The sequence below is a fragment of the Branchiostoma lanceolatum genome, chromosome 2, assembly GCF_035083965.1.
Source record: "Branchiostoma lanceolatum isolate klBraLanc5 chromosome 2, klBraLanc5.hap2, whole genome shotgun sequence".
Lineage (NCBI taxonomy): Eukaryota > Metazoa > Chordata > Leptocardii > Amphioxiformes > Branchiostomatidae > Branchiostoma > Branchiostoma lanceolatum.
In genome coordinates this window covers 36,184,618-36,208,905 of record NC_089723.1, presented here as the reverse complement: position 1 = coordinate 36,208,905, position 24,288 = coordinate 36,184,618, and the positions used below count along the sequence as shown (strand labels likewise).

Genomic DNA, 24,288 nt, shown 5'->3' with positions numbered 1-24,288 from the left:
GCATCTCTATCTCATCCAGCTATCTTAGACACTGAAGTTTTTCCTCCAACTTGCGGAAACTTCGAAGTGTTGAGGCTTCTTTTCTGGGTCAGAAACCCCAGTCTTTGATTACGTCTGGGAGAGTCCATTACGTTCAGTGAATTCACCGTGCCTGTGAGCTAAATAAAACATCAATGTAGCACACAAATATCACATTCAATCTGATATATCATTACAACAACATCAAATATGCTATTTTTGGTGATTTTGTAAGAATCTGTTCACAGCACACTTGATGTAAGAGTAGAATTATATCTACGGACGCCCCCTATTGAGTTGGTGCGGTCCTATTTACCTGGGGCTATCCTGATCCATTACTGTTTGGTTTCCATGCGAGGCGCTGTGCGGCGGCGGCATGTAAAAACACCCCGCAAGACTCAACAAGCTGAAGCACCTCTTCTCTCCAGTCCTCAGGAACCGGAGTACGACAGGTGACCGGCCACAACACCGGAGATAGAACCACAGGTAACCGGACTTTGACATGCTTGAGCGGGGAGGGCCAAATGTGGAGAGATTCTGAAACATAATTACAGAGTAAAAACTGAAACGTTTTTACGCTACAAAGTTTGTCCGGCTACCGGTCGCTTGGTGACTCAAGAGCGCGGATTTAGGTATGAGGGGTCATTAGTTCGATTCCCATTTATAACTTTACTATAGCCAAGTGTGTACGATCAAGAGATCTGCGATCAACAATACCCCGACCTGCTGGATTATTCACTGATTCTGTAACTATGCACATTAAGGTGGTTGTTTATTTAATTCTAGAGATTTTTTGTCACAATCCTGCTTAAGTGTTGGCATCATGGATGTTAAATGTTTAATTCTCTGTGCATTATTCATTGTTTTGTTAACTTATTTCGTAAGTAACTTTAATAATTAATTTATAGACGCTGCATCTACAAACTGAAGATTTCTAAATCACAGAGAAAACAGTTGTCCAAACACTGCAAATCAGTGAGCCCACAGATTTACTTAATGGCTGCAATTTGTTGCTAAACTACCCCCAGAGGAAATTACTGTCACTTTTGCCATCCAGGTGTCCCTAATTGTCTCTAAAGAAGCTATGGCGGAGTTAGTTTGTTTTGTTTGTTGGCGGTGCCATGATCGGTATGCACACAGGTGTACAGGCCCACCCAACCCTTAAGTCACAACAGGAGTCAGGACGTGTAGGAATCTCCAAGCAGTTAGTCATCATTTTCTGGCTGTATTGTTAACTAAATCTTGAAATGTTTGCAGTGATTTGATTTTCACGGTTTTATCAGTGAATATGTGGTTCCACCATATTACTTTAATTTTGATACAGAATGCATTTTTTCAACTGGGAAAGTAAAACAGCTCGAAAACATTGCAAAAATAAACAAACTTCATTTATCTACAATATTTGAAAGACTGCACAGCATTGTATATGGGGACTGTCAAACCTATTGGCTACCAACCACTTCTCATAGAATTTCAGCCAAAAGCCCAGTCTCATCAACTTTCTGGGGTTTTTTTCTGTCGCATAGCCTTTAGTTACATTTCATTTCAAGTCTTAACTCAATATCATACTTTTGTGTTTTCTATTCATGGCTACTTCCCCTGCATTCTAATTAGATCAAGTCCCAGTGTAAAAGCATAAAAATTGTCTTTGTTGTCAGTAACAGCTTAGGCTTTTAAAATCCAATAGTATGTATCTCTTTTATCTAAGCTGTTTAGCTAAAATGGTTTAAGCAGTCTGTGGCCAGTTGTACAAGTACATGTAGTGCCTCTTCAATAAGGACTTAGTCTAAGCTGTTTGTCTTTCATACTGGGCAACTGATTTCATGATATCATTCTGTGGAATAACTGAGTGTAAGCCTGGTAAAATGCTTCTAAAGCTGTTCTATTAGCAAGGAATAGTCTTGGAATTGTGTTACAAATGGTTTACAGATAATTTTGTTACGTGTAGGTATGTGAACCCCTTAAGTTGCTTAAGAGTTGTTAATGAAGTTTCCCCTCCCCACCCACCTGTTCAAAAGGAATCAAAGAAGGTGTGTTGCCTTCACGGCTCATTTACTGTGTCCATGCTGGGCTGTATGTGTGCTTGTTTTGACAGATTTGTCATGTCATACTGCACGAAAACCACCTGGGCTGCTCCTTGGATCCTTACACTTGTAAGATACTAGAAAAATAGTATTGTTTGGTTCCCATGTCAAGATGTTTCTTGTGGTGTTTATCTGCCTCGGGAGCTATTCAAAAGAAGTAAAAATAGAGACTTTTCTACTATTATTCTTGTTACTTCCTACTTGTTTGGTCCCTGACAATGGACAGTATTAAACATGCCTCATCATTGAGTAAAACTACTCTGTGAATAGTTTCATCAGGCTGGTACTGTAAGTCACTGAATAAAAAGACTCACTACAGTACACAACCAAGTGATTTAATCAACTGACGTTTCGGTGACCATCTGTCACCATCCTCAGGGCAATTCACTTACAATAAATCACTTAGAAATAGAGACCTTTCTACTTATTGTTTTTGTTATTTCCTACATGTTTTGTCACTGAAAATCTAGTCAGTATCAAACATACCTCATCATCAAATAAAAAACAACCAAGACAGTTTGTGATTAATTCAACCAACGTTTTGATGACCACCTGATCATGTCACCTTCCTCATTTACTATAAATCACTTGGTTGTATACAGTCAAGAATCTTTTTATCAAGTGACTTTCCAACCTGATGAAACTATTCACGGATGCCTCATTATCACTTTATTTAACCTTGATGTCGCTGTCTTTGTTGTTTTCCTGCAGGATATCATATCAACAACAACAAGCCAAGTTCAAAATAACGAAGCCTGTAATTTCAACATTATACTACATAGCCAATTCACGACATATCTAAACAATAAGAAAAGGAACATAACTCTATAAAAATCTGTTGATTCCTGCGCTCAAAAAATGTTGTCATAGCAACCAACAGCAGAATGCGGGAGAGATTGCGGTCCCTTTGCGAGGATGGCGGAAAGTGGGCACGGGAGCGGTGACGAGACGGCGGCAGATCCTGTTGCCTGGCACAACCATGACATACCACAACAACAACTCGAAAACGTGCAACTCACAAAAGAAGAAGCGGAAGCCCTTCCCGTATCTCGTGAAGATTCCTTCATCAGCGTAGAAATCAAGTCCAAGAAAAAAGACATGCAGGAGAATGAGATCTCCCAGCCCGGTGAAGATGTTGAGAAACTCAAAGTAGCCGAACCTCAAGGGGGGACTGACTCAGGATTCCACGAAAGCACCAAGAGCGCCATAAAGAATGAGAAGACGCTTGGTCCACCGCCGACGTCACACAAGAAACGCAAGCCCGGAAAGAAAGGCATTTTTTTCTCCTACTCTCCAGACGCCGCGTATCTGGAGAAGAAGTTTGTGGTGGAAACCGTCCGACAGCTGAAGGAAAATAATCTAGCAGAAGACATCTGGTTTGACAAGGATGAGAAGAACATTGACGCCCCGACATGGTTCACGCAGCGTCTAGAGGCGGTGGAAAAATGCCGCGCTGCAATCCTCATACTCTCAGACAGCTACTTCCAGTCCACCATGTCCCTGTTTGAAGGCAAGGTGCTGCTGGAAAGAACGATATCGTTATCGAAACCGCCACAACTCTTCCTCGTTTTGTACAGTCCCACAGACATACCGCCTCAGTACGCCCCCTTCCTGGACGGCATTGTAGACTTAACGTCAGGGAGAATCGCAAAGAGTAGCCTCGCTGAAAAAAGCTCCATGGTGGTCGGCTCCCTGAGCATCTACTTGGAAAAACTATCGACCGCCATGGTCCCGGCGTTGCCTCCGTTGGTGGCCGAGACGGAATTCACGGGTCAGTACAAGAAAACGAAGCTCTGCCAATGGACGGTCAACGACGTACAGGAGTGGCTCGCCGGTATGAAGGTTCGGGAATTTTTCTGCCAAGCCTTCGCGGAGAACGGGATCGACGGTTTCCTCCTGATGGCGCTCACGGAACAGGACATGGTATCGTACCTCAGCATTGAGAGTCGTATCGTACGGAAGAAGATTCTCTCGGAGATGGTGCAGATTCTGGACAACGAGCAGAAGATGAGGGACGGTTGGCATCTCCGGGTGCGATTGAAGCGGCCGCGGGTGGACACGGTGTACCTGGTGTACGACCCAGCGGACGTCAGACTAGCGCAGAACATGAAGGCAGATCTGCTGAAGAAGAACATTCAAGTAAGATTGTTTGTCTAAATGTTTTGTTTTTTGTTTCTTGAATAAAAAAAAAAATATTGTTGTTTCACTAACTTATAATCATGTCATAGAAGTCCAACTATGTAGAGATGTATTCAGATGTCTCAATGATTATCCCTGGCCCATGAAAGCAATGCAACAGTACAAAAAAAATCAAACATTTTCCTCCCTTAACATCCAAAAATTAGAAGTTGACCTATTTAAAAGCTATACTGTACGCAAATCTGTACGAATATGAATAGCTTCTTTTACAAAGATTTTTGTTCAACAACTGATCCTTAAATCGGCAAAGTCCATTTTTGTGGTACATTTCGGTAGTATGGTACATGCATTGTTTGGTTAAAGATAGTGTAGATTGGATATTAAGATTTTTAATGTTTACAAGTATATTGGGCCTACTGATACATGCCCCTCTAACATGCCTGCAAATTTACCCAACACTTTTGGGCTAAAGGGACTTTCACTAAGAGTTTTCAATCTTTTCCCCCCACAAGACAAAATGGCTCTTTGTTTATCTTCCAGGGGATCTGACTGTTTGTTTGAGGTGGTAACTAGGTGACAATTTGACTTAACGAGCATTACTAACGAGGGGAGTGTGTCAGGGGGATTAAACCCTTGATCCCTCTGGGGGGAGGTCATTAATTATCCTGTCAGGCCCTTTAAAGGGATTTATTTTTGTTCTGAGACTGAGAATGAAATATGGACTAGAAAGAATAACTCAGGGTAGGAGTTTGTGACTGTGCACATGTTGTGAAAAACTTTTCAACTGAGAAACTTTGGAACTTTCTGTGTGCATGTAACTCATTTGTAGGATGTTAGGGACAGGAAAAGTTTGCTACTGGTACAATGTTGCCCTCCCTTTTATAGCCTGGCTATAAGAATGCTTAGAAGCAACAAGTCAAGCCCAAGTCTACGTAGTTCAAGCCCAAGTCTAGTGACAGGAAAAGTTTGCTACTGGTACAATGTTGCCCTCCCTCTTATAGCCTGGCTATAAGAATGCTTAGAAGCAACAAGTCAAGCCCAAGTTTACCTAGTTCAAGTCCAACCTGCTTCAGTTGAAATGTGACCCTTTTAGATGCACTGAACCGTGTCGTATGCCTGAACAGAGAGCCAGTTTCCCTCAACAAGAGACCTTGTAACGTTTCCTGGTGGCTGGCTGCTTTGTTTGTGTCTCTTGCTCCGGTGGTTAGAGAGAATCAGGAGATATTTGTTGACCATAGTTGTGTGAATGGATGGAATTTTCCTTTCCAGACGACATTGTATACAGTCTATATAATACGCAGCCTGAAAATATTCTTTTGTTCCAATGTCCTATGTAAAACTAAGAGGACTACTGTAAACCTGCTACATTTACAGTTGGGCACAATCATGTTCAATCATAGATGGGCTTTTTTGTTGCAAGTGACTTTTTTATTGAGCAGAAAAATACCTAAAATCTTTTCCTTGGTTTTCTGTGCAGCAAGACTAATCATACCAAAAATTAGAGCATATCGATCTTACTTAACACACATTGTAAATACCTGGTGATTTTGACAGTTTTTTATCATTTTTATTCAGCTCTGAATCAAAGACTTTCAAAGCTGTGACACAGAAAGTGCAGTTATTATATACTGTATATATTTTTGCTTTAGTTGCCATCAACAGTTTTTTTTCCATTTTGTTGTGAACTTTTTTCCAAATTATACTAATTACCAGGTTGGTAATGATTAGAAAGCAGGAAATAATTTTTTTCTGACAAAACATGAAAACAAAATCAATGTTATTTGGCTAAGGTAAGGTAACGGATGTGTTGAAATGTAGTTAAGTAGCTGTCCAACAATAGCTGAGCCAGTGCCATTTTCTATTTGTTACATTTACATCGACCTTAACCAAAGAGCTTGTCAAATAAAAGTCCTTTCGTTAAAAGTCATACAAATATATATGAGGCAATGTTACAGCAAGTTGTACAATAGACAATGAGATTTCCTAGACTTTGAACTTTTCTGAAGGAATGCTGTTTACCTAAAGTATGTCGTTACCAAAGAAAGAAGTCACTGTTCCTTTTACAGCGTAGTTTACACGCAAACACACCTGTCTTTCAGACTGTCAAACGTGACATTCTCTGACTTTCAAGTTCTCCTTGGTGTCATGTATGGATATAAAATCAAGGCCTGAGGGGTGTGTATGTTTGGCTGCTGGTTTGCCTTGTTTTGTTTGCCATGCTTTTAGAGCTCATACAAAAGAGAGGTGCTCACGCTCTCTTGTGTGCCCATGTCAGAGTCAAGGACATAGAGTTGAAGTCCTTGTGAAAACCATATCAAAGAAACATGAAAAGAAAATGACACACTTTGAAACAGAATTGATTTTTTACTCTCCAAGCAAAGATTAGATGGTAAGATTTTAACCATCTGATTTGACCCGTTTTCTGACAGTTGGCCCATCCAATTGAGCAAATTACAAAGTCCCAGTCTTTCTATACAACCTCTGCTTGGAAGGTTGTGATTTTGCACCTTAACCTCATTCAGAATGAGAGACAAAATATTTGAGTCACCAAATCTTGTTGCTAGTATCTTGCTGCTCTAAATAGACTTAGAGCAACTTGATCATCCAAACCTTCTCAACTGAATCAAAGAAAAAAAGACCTTAAAGTCTCTTAATCTTGTTTTGGCTTTTTGAGCAACTTGATCATCTAAACCTCCTCAACAGGATGAAAGAAAAAAAAGGGACCTCCAGTCGCTAAATCTTGTTACACCTCTTAAAGCAACTTGATCATCCTATTCAACATACATTACCTCAGCCCTCAGGGGACAATGGTGCGTCATAACAAGTTTAACTCCCTTCATTCAGACCAGCTGCTGGGGCAATGGATCCTCCTGTTTTGATCCCCCGCATCTTTGTGTGCCTGTTTGTCTGCGGTGTCACGTTTCCTCGATGTTGTTATTGACGTGAGTTAGCGTTGGTCGGGACAGCGTACATGGCAACCTTATGACGTTATGTGAGATGGTCTGAACCTTGTGGCAGGCCTAAGATCTGCACTGATCCGATATTGTGCCTGAGCTTTGCAAAGTCTCAGTCGGGGCTTGGGACTCATCGTACCCTCCCCCTGAAAATATGTATTACTGTACTACAAAGACATGGACTGTTTTCTGTCACAAGCTATAGCCCGATGTGAGTGTTCTGTAGTCCAAAATCATATTCATGATTGTGAATTCTCATCAAGAATGTCGAAATTCGCCATTATAATCAAGAAACTGAGAGCTAGGATAGTTTCTATACAATTTTCGTCAAATTGCCCCTGCCTTTTCTTTACAGACTAAGTGATACAGTTGATTTACTCAGTACATTGTGCTACAAGTAGCCTAATCCCTTTTAGCCCATCAGTCAGATGTAAACCCAAGATGACAACTTCTTACAAAAGATTAAGAGTCAGGCACAGATCTAGAGAGGTCCCTGTAACAGTCAGACCCCTGCTGACCTGACTTGCTGCCCGGGCATGTAGGCCTCAAAAAGCTACAAAGTTGACACAACAGTGTAGAAGTAACATGCACCATGGACAACACACTAGGGATGGAAGATGGGAGGTTGCAGACAGTTTGTTCAAGCTGTGCTGTTGATACTGTTGTCCTGAATATATATATGATATTCTATATATAAGTACTGTCTAAGTTAGATGTACATATTACATTTTATGACATCCAAATAATTCAAGTATCTTTACTGAATTTACGTCAAACATCGGCACGTAAAAGAACCCAACAGACATATTGAGAAGAGTACGTACATGTAGGGGTGACCCGGTGAAGCCCCATAATGCACTGAATTCTAAAGAAAAACGTCATGCTACGTCCTCAGTCTGAGTTTCAACGGTTTTACTACTGAATTTGCATGTAGCAAAAGTGGTTGGTGGAACTGGAAGGTTTTCCTGATGCGCTTATACTTCCGCAATGTGTTTTTTATGGTCATAGCATTTCCTCCCTTGGGTTTGGAACCAAAATTTAAAAAAAAGTATTTTTGAAGCAGTTCTGTCCATGCAATTACTGACTTTTCTTTTCAAGCGCACACGACATTCATGGCCAAGAGCCTAACTTGGAGATTATCGCGCACTCAGAAAGTCTGGGCAACTGATTCACCACGCAAACATCGCACATCATCGTTCAGACAAACAGTCGTCACTATTGGAGGGGGGATCAGGAGAATGTAATGCTGTTTTGATTGAGTTGTGTAGTTAGGTAAACATTGTACATTGCCAACAAATGGTATATTGCAGCCATCATTTTGAGGAAAATCGGAGTTGTCCATCTGTTAGCTGTCGTCTTCTTTTACTTAAGTTTTAGACCCAATGGATGTGAGAGTTCACAGTGTTGGGAAGAGTGTGTTTTAGTACAGGTGTTTTTACTGGGTCATATTTACACGTAAACATTTACCTTTACCGACGGCCCAAAAGTCACGTCAACGTTTTTGTGTCGCGGTCGCCAAGACGCGGCGGTATCTGTTGACCCGATACTGTGTCGTTTTTGTTTTCCGACTCAATGCCTATTATGGACCGCTCATTTTCGCCATGGTCAAGTCAGAGGCATTTGTTTCACCTCTTGACCCTACCACAAAGAAATGTCAAGGGAGAAAATAAATGATACGTTGTGTATAAATGGGTGAATGTTGTTTCAAAGTGGGGATAGAGAATTCTTTTTAAGCACAGGTGTACAGTTGCAAGGTTTTTATTACATGTGTACATAAGGAATTCCCTTGGAACTGAGCAAAAAGTTGGGAGTCCTTCATATACGATTCAATGAAGTTAAACTTTTCAAAAGGTGTCACTGGTTTTAGTAAAAGGCGAAAAGGGACATGATTCTGAATACAAGTTGCAAGTTTGTTAGATTTGATATCTAAGTCTATAGTGATCCTGTCAACAATCAATCAATCAAAATGGAACCAATTGAATTAGATTGACCTATTATGAAAATTACATTCTGTTTTCATGTGACGCAAGTCAGACTGAGGTCCACTATAGAATTCAAAGGCCTGACGTTCTATAGACGCCTGAAGTACCCAAGTAGTCAATACTTGGAAGGTTCTTCATTCATGGCAGTACAAACACTGTTACTGCTTAAGTTGTCCATCTATTGACGTGTACAATTGTTCCCGGCTTGTTTGGTTGTTCAACTACATGGCAACTTGGCATTTGTGTTGTGTTGGGATGTCAGCGCTGACGTTCCCACAAAGAATGTAAAATCACAAAGAGTCTGAGCTTTAGTTAAACACCTTACAGTTGGATTTGTGACGTAATTACGTCACCTCTGTACCCTGATTGAATTACAATGTGGGTCAGGCCCCCAACGTGTGCTACCTCCTTTTTGGCACTCTGCATATTTATGTCAAAATGCAATTTAAACTTAAGTCAAAGTTAAAGTCCGGGTGTCCTAAACCATGTACGCTTATGGCAACACCCATCTCTGTTTTGAAGCCCTTGGGCCACACAACGTTGTGCAATCACTATAGCAGGGGGCTAGTCCACTGTCTTGCCCAAATGCTGCACTATTGCAATTCTAATAAAATCAAAAAATAGAAATCTGAAATCCTGCAAAATCCACCGTTCACAGGTTGACACCCATGACAAGCTCGGCCAGTCCAAGGAAGAGTTCCTCCAGATAAACGCTCCGCGGATCGCCGGCTGTAAGAACATCCTGGTACTCCTGACAGAAGCGGCCGCCACGTCCCCTTTCGTGTTCAACGAGGTCGTCTTTGCAGAGTGGCTGAACAGGACAATCGTCACGGCTCTGTTCAAAAACATGTGGTGCAAGCTCAGACCTGCCATGAAGGCCATTCTAGGTAAGTCCCAGATTTCATTTCGAAATTCAAGACTCAAGCTGAACTTACTTACTTGCTTATGTCGAGACCTTCCAGTCACGAGTCGAGATGCCAGCCCAAGTCTTTCGGTCCTTCATCGCCTGAAGCATACTATATATATATCCACTTCAAGTCCAGTGTCTTTTTTGAGTGTGTCTATAAAGGTTGCTGCTGGTCTTCCTGGCATCCTTTTCCCATGCTTGGGAATCCAGAGTACCAGGTCCACTACTTCTTCCTTGCTCCTGAGACAGTGTCAAGCTGAAACCTGTAAACTAAAATGACTATTATGATAATAATAATATTGAACTTGTACAAACCTGAACCCTATTTTATCCATTTAAGAACTGTTCAGAGGCAAATTCATATTTCTGATACAGCTAGACAAACCTTCAATTGCGTTTTAACATATTCTGTTCCTTTATTTTTACTTCAACTAAAACGCGAATGTATTCAATGTTTGCTAAATGTGCCTTAAGTTTTTGACTTTGAACATGTTTAGTTGTGACCAGTGTGTTTAGTGTGGCGAAAATGTGGAATATTGGTCTTCATTAAAGGTCAAACCATATTAGATGAATTTCTCTCAGAACTTTGAGACTTTGTTACATTCCATTCCAGTCCAATAAGTGACAATTCATGATCTGAATGAAGAAAAGAATTTTTAATTGGCCACAGAAACCTGAGTCTTATTTCAATTTCCAACAGTCCTTATTATACATATCAAGATGTTCCCATTTCCTTCCAACACACCTGTTCAGGTGAGAACCCAGCCATCGACTTTGAGACAAAGATGTACGCAGACAGCATGGACGTCCTAGAACACCAGGTGCGCCCGCTCAGAAAGGTCTCGGGAATCGTTCTGGAGCAGGCGTACCTGAACCGCATGGCCGAGGGACTCAAGCCACTACAAGTCCTGGCCGCTCCACAATCAGGTAAGCCATGACACTGTAAACTTGTTTCCCGGTAGGTAGGGAAAGGACGTTTTTGCAGTGTTTTAAATTTGCAGATGAAAACATTCCGTAGTGCTGTTAGTACAGTTAGTAATACTTTGGAAAAGCACATTTGTGGTGTCAATTGAATTTGCAGTGGAGAGGTCACTCGGTGTGAAAACCACAAACTGTTGAGCTTCATGTATACTAAGGTGTAATTTTCTCACCTATTGTGTTGTAGCTGTTATATTGCAGCAAGACAGTATACATGTACAACTTGTGATTATCAACACAGTGTTCTAGCTACTGCTGCTTTTCATACAAATCTTGAAATTTTTCCCCCGCAATTTCCTGATCGTTTACAGTCAATGCATACTACTGTACTACAGAATTGTTGCAACCAGAATTCTGTTATAACTATGTGCTTTTTTGTGCTATCAGATTTTTATGTACATGTACATAAGAATTGTTGCAGCTGCTGTAACCTTTAACCTGCATCTTTGACCTGCAGGTCAGATCATGTGGCCTCTGACAGAGTACCTGGAACCCAAGGTGTTCATCAGCTACCAGTGGGACACGCAGGCCCGGGTGGACGACATTCGCAACATGCTGGAGTCTAGTGGGGTCACCTGCTGGGCTGATATCAGGTGTGTGGTTGCTTCTAGCTGTAGGTACATGTAAAATACATGATCATCATCATATGTTGACCCATGGGACAGGGTACATGTAAGTCCATGATACATTACCATGTTCCACCATGTCCAGATGAAATACACAAAAAGTTTGGAAAGTTAAATCTGATCAGTCAAGTACATTGTATTACTGTATCTATGTATATATCACTGGAAAGCGTTTTTATTTCTTTTAAAATGGCACCTCATGTGTTATAAATGATCATGATTTTGTGTGTGGGTTGACGGAAAAAGTCAAAATTATCCTGTGCAGTGTTCTGAAATAGAACATTTTGGAGAGAGATGGGTGCAGTCACCATGCATCAGCACTTAATGCCTACCGTTGTTTGGTTGATTGATAAATTGATTGATTTATTGCCTTGTTGGTTGATTGATTGGTTGATTGATTGATGAGTAAGTTCTACATTATTTTCTTTTTGTCCACAGCCCGGTGACGCGAGGTCACAGCAGCATGAGCAGTCGCAACGCCGCCCTGATGTCCCGCCCAGAGACGTCCGGCGAACCAATCACCAGCCAGATCCAACGGAACATGCGCGCCTGTTCCGTGGTCATCTGCTGCATCACCCCCAAGTACATCCAATCAGACAACTGCAGCAAGGACCTCACGTTGGCAGAAACACTGTACAAACCCATCATTCCACTAATGCTGCGCTTCCTGCCCTGGCCGCCAGAGGGAGCCCCTACTGCTGTGAGGAAGATCCTTGCTAAGTTGAGCTCGGTGGACCTGAGTACGGACAAGCTCTTCAAGCAGAACTTTTACCAGGTGTTGGAAAGAGTCAAGAAGCATCTTCAGCCAGCCAAGACATGAGCAATATGCTACTGCTGCTCTTAGTGTTCGGTGTTCATGTTGCAGACATAAAAATCTTTAATTCTTTATTAAGATACCAAACTTACAGACACACCAGTCTTCCCTAACATGACAGGCGCCCATCATTGTGTACCGGATTCTACAGTCTGATTGACTGGTGAAGGAAAGAGTTCTGCAGTGTGAATTCTGTAGCTATTCTCCAAGCAGAGGTTACGGTCAAGACTGGGCTAAGAGTGACCGCGATTTGTAATGTTTCTCTCCCTCTATGGGAAGGTCCTAAGCCCTCTCGCCCAAAACCTCTGCTTGGAGAACAGACGTAAACCAATCATGGAGGGAAGTTTCCCATTGTTATAGATGTTTAAGTGTGCTCTCATTTGCATAGATGGGAAACTTAAATGCTCGTGTATGACTGAGATATTGTGGCCATTTTAGTCAATAGGAAGAAGAAAGTTAGGGATGTACTGTTTTAGAAACAACAATGATATTAACCACAGAATAGACAAGGAGCAAGACAAGAGATAAGACCATATTGTCTGATAGAGTTGCCATTTTTCTTTTATTGCTTTGAAGGACATTTGGTCACACATAACAATGAGCCATGCTTTACTGTTATTTTGTTAAATGTATAGAATTTTGAAGGAGATACTAGGCACTACAATGTATTGCAAACAAATCCATATTTACTATGGAGGTCTGCCTAAATATAACATCAGGTACCTTTACAGAGGTTCAGGTCCGGACCTGTTAGTTGTGTACTGTGCTGTAATGCTGCAGTTCTTGCCCTTCCCACAATTTCACAACATTTGCAACTTATGGAGTTGTTTCAGGCTTTCAAATGGTGATTTCTAAATACAGTCAAACCATTACGAGTGACTAAGTACAATGTATAGATGAGGACCACCTGGCTAACGTGACCACTTTTTTGGTGGTCTGCTAGATGATTTTTCCCATTCACACAAGTATCTAGAATCATGTCTACAGTGACCACCTGTCCACATAGACCAGATTTTATTGGTCCCTTGAGTGGTCCTTTGAGTCTTTTTGGGTAGGTTCGACTGTAGAAGACAGGCAATAACTAAATTGATATTAGTCAGAAACTCTATTTTCGTTGAAATAGCCAACTGCTTGCTATCTTATGGGTGCCATGGATTGATACTAGATGTGACAATAGAATGGCAAAATTACATTTTGCTACTTTTAACAGCTGGGTGATTTTGCTATTTGATAATTGTTTAAGTAGTGCCACACAGTGTGATATTGGACTAAAATAGGGGCTAGTTTTCTCTGATACAAGCATTTTTTTGTATTTAAATCTGTAATTTATTGATAAAAGGTTGCTTGATCTTAAAATTAACTTTTGCAAATTGCTCGATTTCATATGAATTAGTTTTTACATGTAGTTCATTGACTATCCTACTCTTTTGTACTGGGAAAATATAAACTCAGCTGCTTAAAGGAATGATTTTGATAAAAGCAAACATCATGGACAAAGAATGGACAACAAGTAAGGTGGTATAAAGGAGGAGGACAGAATAGCTGTTCTGGAAAAGATTGAAAGTTTTTTAATCTATTTTTATACAGCATTTTGTTTGCCAATGGATGTGGATATTCCCAGCTAAAGTAGACTGAGCGCCAGAGATGTATGTAAGGACTGTAGATAGTATGTATAAAGCATTTGGTACAAGTTGTTCGCTGTGCGAACGAAGTGTAGAGTGTTTTTGATAGAGTCTTTTTATGAATGACAATGTCTTGTACAATTTCCAAGCTTTATGATAGTAGGGGAAATCTATAATAAAATATCTTATTTCAAAGAAACAGTTCTCTTAAATGTTTGGTTTTATTTCATTTTGCTGTCTATAATTTTGAAAAATAAATACTCGAGAACTGAAAAAAAATGTGCTCTGCTTATACTGAACACGGCCATAGGACTGTAGGTTTTGAACCACAGTCACACCGAGAAGGACCCCCACTCTTTTGGATAAGTGCGGTGGGTTCTTATACGTGCTCGTGGTGTGGCTCTCCTCAAACACGGGACTTTCATTTAACGTCCTATCCGGGGGACGTTAGATATATGTAAATAATATATATATACACCCTGGGCGCGACACCCCAACCGGGTTTTGCCCAGCATTATGTATAGATACATCAGCGACCTTCATTTGACGGCGACCGGCACTTTGTGGATCTTTATTAGTGTGGAGAATAAACGGATCGAAACTATAAAGGCAAATTTGTTTGGTAAACCAAAGCTGACCTCGAAGTCTTGTTCAACTTCTTAGCGCTGTAAATTTCCAAGTCATCACTGTACACTACGTCTCACAATGTGTCCTAAGTTACATGATAAAACATTTCTTTTTCAAGTTGATTATTCTCGGCCAATTTCTTGACATCACGATACTTACTTGCAAGGATTTTCGATCTGAGATCTTCCTTGTTGTAGGAATTTGATAAGGAATATTTAGCTGTGCTCTGATCCACTTGCCAAAAAAAAAGCCCGATCCATCACCCTTCTTAGGAATAATTGATGTAGCTTTGTAGGGTAGTTTGTTGCTTAAAGTATGCTCTTCATACATATATAATTAGTTATTTCGACTGTCTCGTGGGCGATTTGCATGCAACCAAGTCTTCAACAGGGCGGTCGTCGTCCTGGCACAACGGACTAGAGCATGTTGAAGTTTGTTGAATGTTGTTGAATCTGATCGAAGCTTCTTGAATCTGGTTGAAGCTGGTCTACGTGGTGCCCAATTGAGTATGCTTTTTATTATTATTAAACAACATAAATAACAAATACAGATAAGATGGCAGCGCCATCAGACAAGAAAGGAATATAATTTATACAGTTATATACTTATATACACAAAAGTTAACTAACAAATAAATGAAAGCATTCAATACATATAGTTTATGTGTTTCGTTTCCCAATAAGCGCAGAGTATGATTTAAGCTTGTTAAATCTGTCTGAAGCTTGTTGAATCTGATTGAAGCTTGTTGAATCTGATTTCAAAGCTTGTTGTATTAAGCTGGCATACCTGGTGCACAAAACGTAGGCATGTATCGATATCAGGAATGTGTACGGTATTAAAGCAAGATTATCATTTTTCACTAGTCATAACAGACCACTCCAACGGTCCACGGTCCCGTTATCTGATGGGGCAGCTGCTGACGTTCCCGCCGCGCTGACGTACTATTATGGCAAACGATAGGACACTATAAACCACGTGACGTGTCTATCTATACAGTGTAGTTCTGACAAACGCTCACAGCGTTTACAGAACTCATGGCAAAATTTGCACTTATTATCTCCCACGTTGCAGCAAAGAAAGCGTTGGCCAAAATACCAACATAGCATTCTTTCCAATACTTTGTATTTTTGTATATACAGACTATGTATTTTTGTTATCACAGAGTCGACCTTGAAAAATATCATGCCATTTGGAAGGGTCGAATACTTGTGACCATAGTCACCTGCCGCACTGCGCTGTTGACCTTCTTATGTCATTATCCTGACTCATAAAATACGTCAACTGACATATGCACATTTCCCACATCAGATGCTAAGTTTGGGAGAGCAAAATATAGAATGTAGTTGCTAAGTCTTAAAGTCGCGTGCTAGCCTTGGACAGTCTGTATGGGTTAATAATTCTAATGACGCATTACTGATCAGATGCTTTCTTTGTACGATCTTTGTAAATGCTATTTCATGGAGGCCAGGTTATTGTTGTACATGTGCGGTAGTCCCACACGTACGTACAATGCGCAAAAGTACGCTTATGCGATAATACAGCCGTATAACATGCTGTCAAACCTGTTTTACATCTACATAAAAGCTTACAATAGTTTATGTCTTGCTGATCACAGTGACAAAGGGACGATAAACTGGTAAAAATAACTGGAGATTATGTTCAAAACGAACACACTAACAAACAAACGTATGAAAGGGGGTGGGTGGACAAAGTGGCGACATTGCATATATGAATACATGATAAAGTCATGTGGATTTTTTTTCTTTGGCAAATCTAAATCTTAAGTTTCGCTGCTGAAATCATCTGAATGTCCATGCGCCAGTGATATTCACTGGGAAAACATAGCTGTGACAAAATCAGCGTGTTTGCTGAATGCAGATCGAACCATACGCAGACTATGTATTTTTGTTATCGCAGAGTCGACCTTGGAAAATATCACGCCATTTGGAAGGTGCGAATACTTGTGACCATAGTCACCTATGGCGGTAGTGCGATGTTGACTTAGTATATCATCATCCTGACTCATGAAATACGCCAACTGACATATGCACATTTCTCACATTACTCTGTCTTGATGCTAAGTTTGGGAGAGCGAAATATAGAATATAGTTGGCAGGTGTTTAACTCGCGTGCTCGCCTTAGACAACCAGCATTAAGGACCAATTTGTTTTGATAATTGAAAGAAACATCAAATGATACAAATGAATGGACAAAGACGAAGTGACGAAGGATTCGAGTAGTACACAACTTATATTCTCAAAGTTACATGTACATTGTAGAATATAGAATGTTTGACAAGACAAGAAACTTGTGAATAATAGTAAATGAACAAATACCTAGTTTGAGCGTGAGAACCCCCCTACCAGAGGAAAAAGCAAACCGGACACATGTACTTAAAACATTACACAAAGACTAATTCTGATGACGCATATCTAATTTTGTAACTACTGTATGTCGAAAGTGGTGGAAAACGAAATACATTTTATCTCAAACTGCCCCTTCAATGATAGGGAAAGAAAAGTGCTTTTTAAAGAAGCCTCCAAAACTTACCACCATTTCCAAACGTTTACTGACGAAAATAAAACTAGAACCTTGTTAACCTCCCGAAACCCACTCATTAGAAAAAAAGTGGGACACTTCGTCTTCCACTGCTTCCAAAAAAGAAGTCAAACCCAAAAAGCGTAGATTTTATTCCGTAGCAGTTTTTAGAATAGCCATGTGTTCTACTAGTCAACATTGTTAACTCGCACTATCTGTACAGTATACCCTTGCCACGCATTGCTTCCTGTTACAATTAGCCCTAGGTCAAGAACTTGCAAATAAAATTATTACTGATAAAATGCATCTTGAAATTTGTAAGTATTATTTCATGAATGTCAAGTTATTATTATGCGGTAGCCCCACACGTACATTCATGCTAATGTGGCTGTATAACATGCAGTGCATGTAGATCTTGTCACCCTCTCGGCCACTCCATAAGGACTACCTGGTCAATATGACCCCTTTCTGGTGTCCCCCATTGACACAAGCATTAAGAATCATCTTGTCTATAGTGACCACCTGTACGTATAGAGTAGTTTTATCGTCCCATGATTGGGTTTTTTGGATAGTTTTGACTACTGTATTACTATTGTCCACGTATGGTGACGTAGCTCACATAGGGCTCTAGGGATCCGCCCATACACCCTTTTCCTCCTAAAATCACGTGCGGTTCCGAGGTGGATTGAACTCGAGGTCAGCCAACGCGTTTGATATCTGTCTATGTCACTATGACAGGCCTAGAAGATGAGACAAGGTGATCTTTCCGGCGCAGCTGCTGCTGATCCCACACTGAGCACACATATCTAAAGATGTAAAGTTATGTCTTATCTTATCTTAGCTTGAGAATAGAGGCACTCGGTGAGGCTGAAACGCGTGACTTATGGCAAGCTCTTCCTTTTGACCTATCTTAACGGACAGACATTCTGCGCGTGGCTGACCTTGTTTAAGACAACTCAAGGTGAACTGAAACCGCTCGCCAGCTTTAAGAAGCTGCAAAGATTAGAATATCCTAAGGTGTTGTGTGTGGATGATGTAAGTGTGTACGACAGACGTTATCAAGTTTCTTTTGAAAGCCATCATGAAATTTTCATGTCAAGAAGAAGAAAGAAGAGAAATCAACTTGACACAAGAAATGTTTCGTCCTATAACCAAAGAGCACATCACTTTGGCGCTTTGTGTCTGGCAGGAAGATTCAATTCAATTCTCTATTAACACATCAACATTGCAGACACACATTTCTAAAAAAAAAGGCAGCTTGAGGGACATTGATATCTACAGTAGAATACAATACAATACCGTGTAATACAAATGAATACAATGCAAAGATGATGAAACTTGGTGTACAGCAAAAATTAGATGACTTGCAAACTTTGGTTTACCAACAATATATTTGCATTTGTGTAGTTTCCGTTTGTCCTACACAGTGATAGAGCAATAGAGATACACTGTGCAAAGATCCGGTCTCATCAAAAGTAGGTCGCTGATATGTATGAATACATGGCGTAGTCACCACTAGAACTCATCCACCGAAGACTAGCTCAGCGACACTGTGTTCAGTACAAGCTGCAGAGGAGTCCAAGATGTTCCTGGCTGTTGTCCTGTTGATGGGGCTGGTGTGCACGGCGCACGCCAAGACCTACGAGCGCTGTGAACTGGCCAGAGAGCTGGTGTCCCGTGGTCTGACTTCACGATCTCAGGCCGGCGACTGTGAGTACCTATGGTCATTCTTAACTTTAACGCTTTACAGTCAAACCTGTAATAGTTACCATCTCTACACCATGACCATTGCGTCCACTTTTTCGAGGTCCTTAGTTTAGTTTCCACATTAAGTCAAGCATCCATAATCCTGCCACTGTTGTTCCATCCAATGCAATACTACCGTCTTCTGAAGAATAGCCCACACACTAGATGCATCTTAATATCGCACCAGCCTTTGCTATATACAAAGGCCCAGAACGACGAAATATGTGGAAGCTCAGCCGAACCTCTCCACAGCCTCTGAGGAGTTTGTTCAAGTATTGGTCATAAGTTGATTTTACGAACAATATATAACTCACTCGTTTCAGCTCCTGGTCATGACTTACTCCCCTTTGGCTATTTGTAGTTCATATGTACCCCCGCGTTGGGATTGACCTTAAATTTACGTAGCACAAGCTGCACAGACAATGCGACATAAATGATGAAGAAGAAGAACTTTATTGCGCGACAATTGTAACGGGTACAATGTATGGCAATTTGTAGATACATAACAATCCACTATTTCTAATATTCAACAATTGATGAAGTGATGACGAACCACAAGTGATGTTCCCATAGGGATCTGCCTGGTGCAGCACGAGAGTTCCTTCAGGACTGGCGCAAAGGGCGGCCCCAACTGGGACGGATCCTACGATCACGGGCTGTTCCAGGTCAACGATTACTACTGGTGCGACGACGGTGGACCACACAACGACTGTGGCGTCTCCTGCTCCAGTAAGTTGGGAATCATACAACATTAACCATGCGAACTATCATCGCAAATCTGTAGAAAGCTGTTTTGGTGTTTTTCTCTTTTATGGCATTCCAGTTATCATAATGTAGATATGAAATTTAAGTGTATTTAGTGCTATTGGAGAATGTGATTTTAGGTGAATACAATTTTGTGCATATACCGGTACATGATGTTGCCGAACATAACAGTTGTTGAATCATATCATTTTTCAAAGCTTTATCGGCAAGTTCACCATCGGCAGTTTTCGCATATTTGCAGTTGGTAACTCATTTCTACCCTTCTCAAACCTAGACCTCCGTGACAACAACATCGCTGATGACGTCCGCTGCGCCAAGATGATCTACAATCGTCATGGCTTCTCTGCCTGGTCAGTGAACTTTTCTGTTGTCATCAATTGTTTTATCCCCATTCTATCCTCCTTGAATACATTGTGTCGTGTTTGTTGTTTGATAACTGAACTTAGTAACACGGTGGTTTTGTATAGTCAGTGATTTGGCTTTGGTGCAATGTTGTAGACAGGCAGGATGACTCATGGCTACTCGCACACAGGTCGCTAGTGGTGTCCATGTAGAGCTTGTTTGTAGCTTGTTAGTGTATACGTAGCTGTGGCAAAGGAGTTCATACTGTAAGCAAGGATTGCTAGTTACCGCCATGAAAATTAAAAAAAAATAATAGTATAATATTTGCCCTCTTTTGTCCAATTGAGTGTCCGTCTGTATCTTTTTCCGAAGCAATAACCAAAGATCTCCTGGATGGATTATGATGATATTTGGTGTGTGGGTAGGTGCTGTGAACGCGACGGGCAAGGTCTATTTTGGGCCCCCCTGTGGCAGACCTTGGTACTGCAGCAGAGTTTCCGAACTTTGTACCGTTTTTCCTGGACATGCTGTGGTCTTCATTTTTCTCTTTCACTCTCTAACAGGTATGGCTGGCTTAACAACTGCCAGGGTAACACCGCCAGCTACGTCAGCGGCTGCTTCTAAACAACAAGTCAGTCACGTCATCGTTGATAAGTCGTTGTCATCAAGACATCGCATCAACTCCACCACACGCCACTGACTGCAATTCCTTCTGATTTTGTTTCGGCACTGGATAGGAGTTTAATGAATAAAACATCGATGAAATATTCATCACCTGTCAGTTGAATTTTTATACAGTCAGCCATATGGCGACGTGCTTTTGATAAAACATATGCTAAAGAGGCTTCTCTCGCAACGCAGTATCCTTCAGATTAGCCCAATTGTACAAGCTTCTGACAAATGCAATGTGTGCGATACATAACGCAACGTGTAAATTCATTCAGCGATCACAGAGATTGAAGAAAGACTGATTGCTGCTGCAGGATGTTTCTACTACTGCAGCAGCAGAAAACAGTGGACTACTAATCACAGAGATAAAAACACACTGAAAACAGAAAATCAGATGTATGACTCAGGTTCAAGACTTTAGCTGCTTCTTTCAAACCTTAACTAGATATCCTCAAAAAATGCCACCAGCCACGCGAATACTAGCAACTGTAAATAAGAAAGACATAGAAGGTGAGCCAAAGTGATCTTTCCGGAGCGGCTGCTGCTTATCTCACCCTGAACACACATTTTTATTTAATTAAAGATGAATGTCTTATCTTAGCTTGGGAAGTGAATCGGCTCGTGACGCTGTTAAAAGTTGACTCAGTGGTTCGACTTAACCTCTCTTAAAGTGCCTGGATACATTTTTGGCGATTGACTGGCCCAAAGCCTTGTTAAGAATACTCAAGGTGTTGGGCTGAGAGCCTATGAACAGACATGCCCCGTCGATGTTGTGCCGTTGGGCTAAGCACTTAACATTAATTTCCTCACTTCACTCAGGTGAAAATGACTACATAAGCTTCGGTTAGGGACGTCCCTAGTATAGGACGTTAAATGAAGGTCCCGTGTTTGGAGAGCCATTCCATGATCACGTAAAACAACCTGCTACACTTTACGCCAAGAGGTGGTTTACCGGGTAAACAATGCTAAAAACCACAAGCAGCTACAAGAAGCTGCAAATACTAGTAACAAAATCTTCTAACGCTCGTGTGCAGGTCTATGTACGTCCATGCAGGTGTACGATTATCATAGAAAATTTCCAGTTTCTTTGGAAAGCTATTTTGAAAACTATATGTCAACAAATGTAAACTTGGCCTAGAATAATCAGCTTCACAAGGCAAATTTTCTTATAACCAAAGATAACATCATTCTGGCTTCTACTGTCTGGCAGGAAGATGGTCAAACTTGGAGAACAGTGAAAATTATATCCGTAGATGAATTCTCAGAGCTGAGAATAACAGGACCTTGAGGTCAACTTTGGTTTACCAACCATATTTGCCTTCGTAGTTTCCGTTGGTTTTGCACAATAATAGAATCATACAAAGATCCGGCCACCGTCAAGTGAAGGTCGCTGGTGTGTATAAATATATGGCGCAGTCATCAGTACAGCTCATCCACCGAAGACTAGCTCAGCGACACTGTGTTCAGTACAAGCTGCAGAGGAGTCCAAGATGTTCCTGGCTGTTGTCCTGTTGATGGGGCTGGTGTGCACGGCGCACGCCAAGACCTACGAGCGCTGTGAACTGGCCAATGAACTGGTGTCCCGTGGTCTGACTTCACGATCTCAGGCCGGAGAATGTAAGTACTCAGCCTTACTGTTCATACAGAACAGCCAAACCTGTAATAGTGACCGCCTGTGCATCAGGGCCATCTGTCCATCTGGTCACGGTGTCAACTCTTCGGAGGTCCTTAGATAAGTTAGTACCCTTTTACTCAAACATTTATGAGGAATCCTTCCTTGCTCGTTCCACCGTTAATATGATATTCCGGAGAATAGCCCACACTAGATTCCTCAGAACGACAGTATGTGGAAGCTCAGTGTAACCTCAGTCTTTGCAGCTTTTGCAGACCTTGGCCGCAGCCTTCGCGAAGTATGAGTTTCTTGTAAGAAGAGTAACTCTCTCCTCTCTTTTTCTGCTCATAACTTATACTCGAGCTCCTCTTTTGCTCTTTGGCAACTTATTGCAGCTCATTTGTACTTCTATTGTTGGGATTGAAGTTCAATACGTAGTTGCATAGACAATTCAGCAAAGGACAAGTGATGACAAACAGAACGTGATGTTCCCATAGGGATCTGCCTGGTGCAGCACGAGAGTTCCTTCAGGACTGGCGCAAGGGGCGGCCCCAACTGGGACGGATCCTACGATCACGGGCTGTTCCAGATCAACGATCACTACTGGTGCGACAACGGTGGACCGCACAACGACTGTGGCGTCTCCTGCTCCAGTGAGTATTGGAAAATATAACCGTCAATGCAAGGCATTGTTAGCTATAGAGAAAGTGGTGCAGGCTGCTTGGGTGTATTTTTTCCCCCTTTGTTTACATGGTATTCAAGTTATCATCGAGTGCATATAGATGTGAAATATATGTAAATATTGGCGTAAAATGTGATTTTATGTGAATGCAATGTCATGTGTACATAATGCTGTCGAAACCACGACCTGCTAGATTGTTTGAACCTTTGTTTATTCATGGGAAGCTCAAGTCGGCCTACAGGCCGTTTCTCATTGAGGTCATGAGGGAAGAGGTAAGGGTCAAACAAGATATATAACAAAGATACATCATTTAAAGTCCTAATAGACCTATATACATATTAAATGATTTCACATTTGTGAGCAATATTCCCTGATTGCGGTTGATAATAACGTTGCCTCCGCTCAAACCTAGACCTCCGTGACAACAACATCGCTGATGACGTCAGATGTGCCCAGCTGATCTACAATCGCCACGGCTTCTCTGCCTGGTCAGTGAATGTTAATGTTGTAGCAGTAATGATTGGTGGCTCCATTTTATCCTTATCATCTTTCATTTTGTTTGTTGTTTGCTTAATATACTTAGCAACACCGTGGCTTTAGTGTACTATTCTAATGTGTACTGTTTTTTATCTGCCTTTGATATTCTTGCCAGTGCCAATTTGAATCAAAAAGTTTAATCGTCGTAGTAACCCTTGCATCATTATGCAAGCGAAACATCACTACATAAACTTTAGAAGTATGTATTGAAAACAGACTCATCTATAATTTCGAATTCAGCTTCTTAAAAATAGTAAGGCAGTAGATCAGGGAAAAACAACCCTCGTTCTGTACGATTGTATATTCTGCAATGGAATCCCGGAAGAAACGTTGAGGTAAAAGACATAAATGTATGTTAGAGAAGAGCATCATCGCTTGCAAAACAGGCAATTACAAAGACATTAACAAATTGTAACTCTTCACAACAGGTATGGCTGGCAAAACAACTGCCAGGGTAGCACGTCGAGCTACGTCAGCGGCTGCTGGTAGAGAGTGACGTCACCATTGATGAGCACAGTCGTTGTCATCAAGACATTGCGTCATCTCATCCAGACGCCACTTCAATTTCTTCTGATTGTGTTTCGGCACTGGATAGGATTCTCATGAATAAAACATCATTCAAATATTTCTTGTGTGTCAATTGAAT

General features: G+C 41.1%; 3 protein-coding genes across 3 annotated transcripts; all 3 read left to right on the top strand.

The window, feature by feature from the left end:
- Nucleotides 1-318: 318 nt before the first annotated feature.
- Nucleotides 319-14,323, top strand: LOC136428887 (uncharacterized). The gene is made up of 6 exons (XM_066418705.1): nucleotides 319-504; nucleotides 2,814-4,241; nucleotides 9,836-10,064; nucleotides 10,838-11,011; nucleotides 11,520-11,655; nucleotides 12,127-14,323. Exons 2-6 carry the CDS (start codon nucleotides 3,018-3,020, stop codon nucleotides 12,506-12,508), a joined length of 2,145 nt encoding a protein of 714 aa, XP_066274802.1. The 5' UTR covers nucleotides 319-504; nucleotides 2,814-3,017; the 3' UTR covers nucleotides 12,509-14,323.
- Nucleotides 14,324-18,795: 4,472 nt separating this feature from the next.
- LOC136428885 (lysozyme c-1-like) lies at nucleotides 18,796-20,909 on the top strand. The gene is made up of 4 exons (XM_066418704.1): nucleotides 18,796-18,999; nucleotides 19,609-19,764; nucleotides 20,075-20,150; nucleotides 20,706-20,909. The coding sequence occupies exons 1-4, from the start codon at nucleotides 18,873-18,875 to the stop codon at nucleotides 20,764-20,766; spliced, it is 420 nt and encodes a 139-aa protein (XP_066274801.1). The 5' UTR covers nucleotides 18,796-18,872; the 3' UTR covers nucleotides 20,767-20,909.
- Nucleotides 20,910-22,228: 1,319 nt separating this feature from the next.
- Nucleotides 22,229-24,267, top strand: LOC136428884 (lysozyme c-1-like). Its single transcript, XM_066418703.1, has 4 exons — nucleotides 22,229-22,428; nucleotides 22,921-23,076; nucleotides 23,518-23,593; nucleotides 24,071-24,267. The coding sequence occupies exons 1-4, from the start codon at nucleotides 22,302-22,304 to the stop codon at nucleotides 24,129-24,131; spliced, it is 420 nt and encodes a 139-aa protein (XP_066274800.1). The 5' UTR covers nucleotides 22,229-22,301; the 3' UTR covers nucleotides 24,132-24,267.
- The last annotated feature ends 21 nt before the right edge of the window (nucleotides 24,268-24,288 follow it).

Coding starts and splice junctions, on each gene's coding strand:
- LOC136428887 (XM_066418705.1), top strand. CDS start 3,018: ATGGCGGAAAGTGGGCACGGGAGCGGTGACGAGACGGCGGCAGATCCT. Junction 4,242..9,835: donor TGCTGAAGAAGAACATTCAA/GTAAGATTGTTT, acceptor CACCGTTCACAG/GTTGACACCCATGACAAGCT. Junction 10,065..10,837: donor TGCCATGAAGGCCATTCTAG/GTAAGTCCCAGA, acceptor ACACCTGTTCAG/GTGAGAACCCAGCCATCGAC.
- LOC136428885 (XM_066418704.1), top strand. CDS start 18,873: ATGTTCCTGGCTGTTGTCCTGTTGATGGGGCTGGTGTGCACGGCGCAC. Junction 19,000..19,608: donor ACGATCTCAGGCCGGCGACT/GTGAGTACCTAT, acceptor ATGTTCCCATAG/GGATCTGCCTGGTGCAGCAC. Junction 20,151..20,705: donor CGTCATGGCTTCTCTGCCTG/GTCAGTGAACTT, acceptor ACTCTCTAACAG/GTATGGCTGGCTTAACAACT.
- LOC136428884 (XM_066418703.1), top strand. CDS start 22,302: ATGTTCCTGGCTGTTGTCCTGTTGATGGGGCTGGTGTGCACGGCGCAC. Junction 22,429..22,920: donor ACGATCTCAGGCCGGAGAAT/GTAAGTACTCAG, acceptor ATGTTCCCATAG/GGATCTGCCTGGTGCAGCAC. Junction 23,594..24,070: donor CGCCACGGCTTCTCTGCCTG/GTCAGTGAATGT, acceptor TCTTCACAACAG/GTATGGCTGGCAAAACAACT.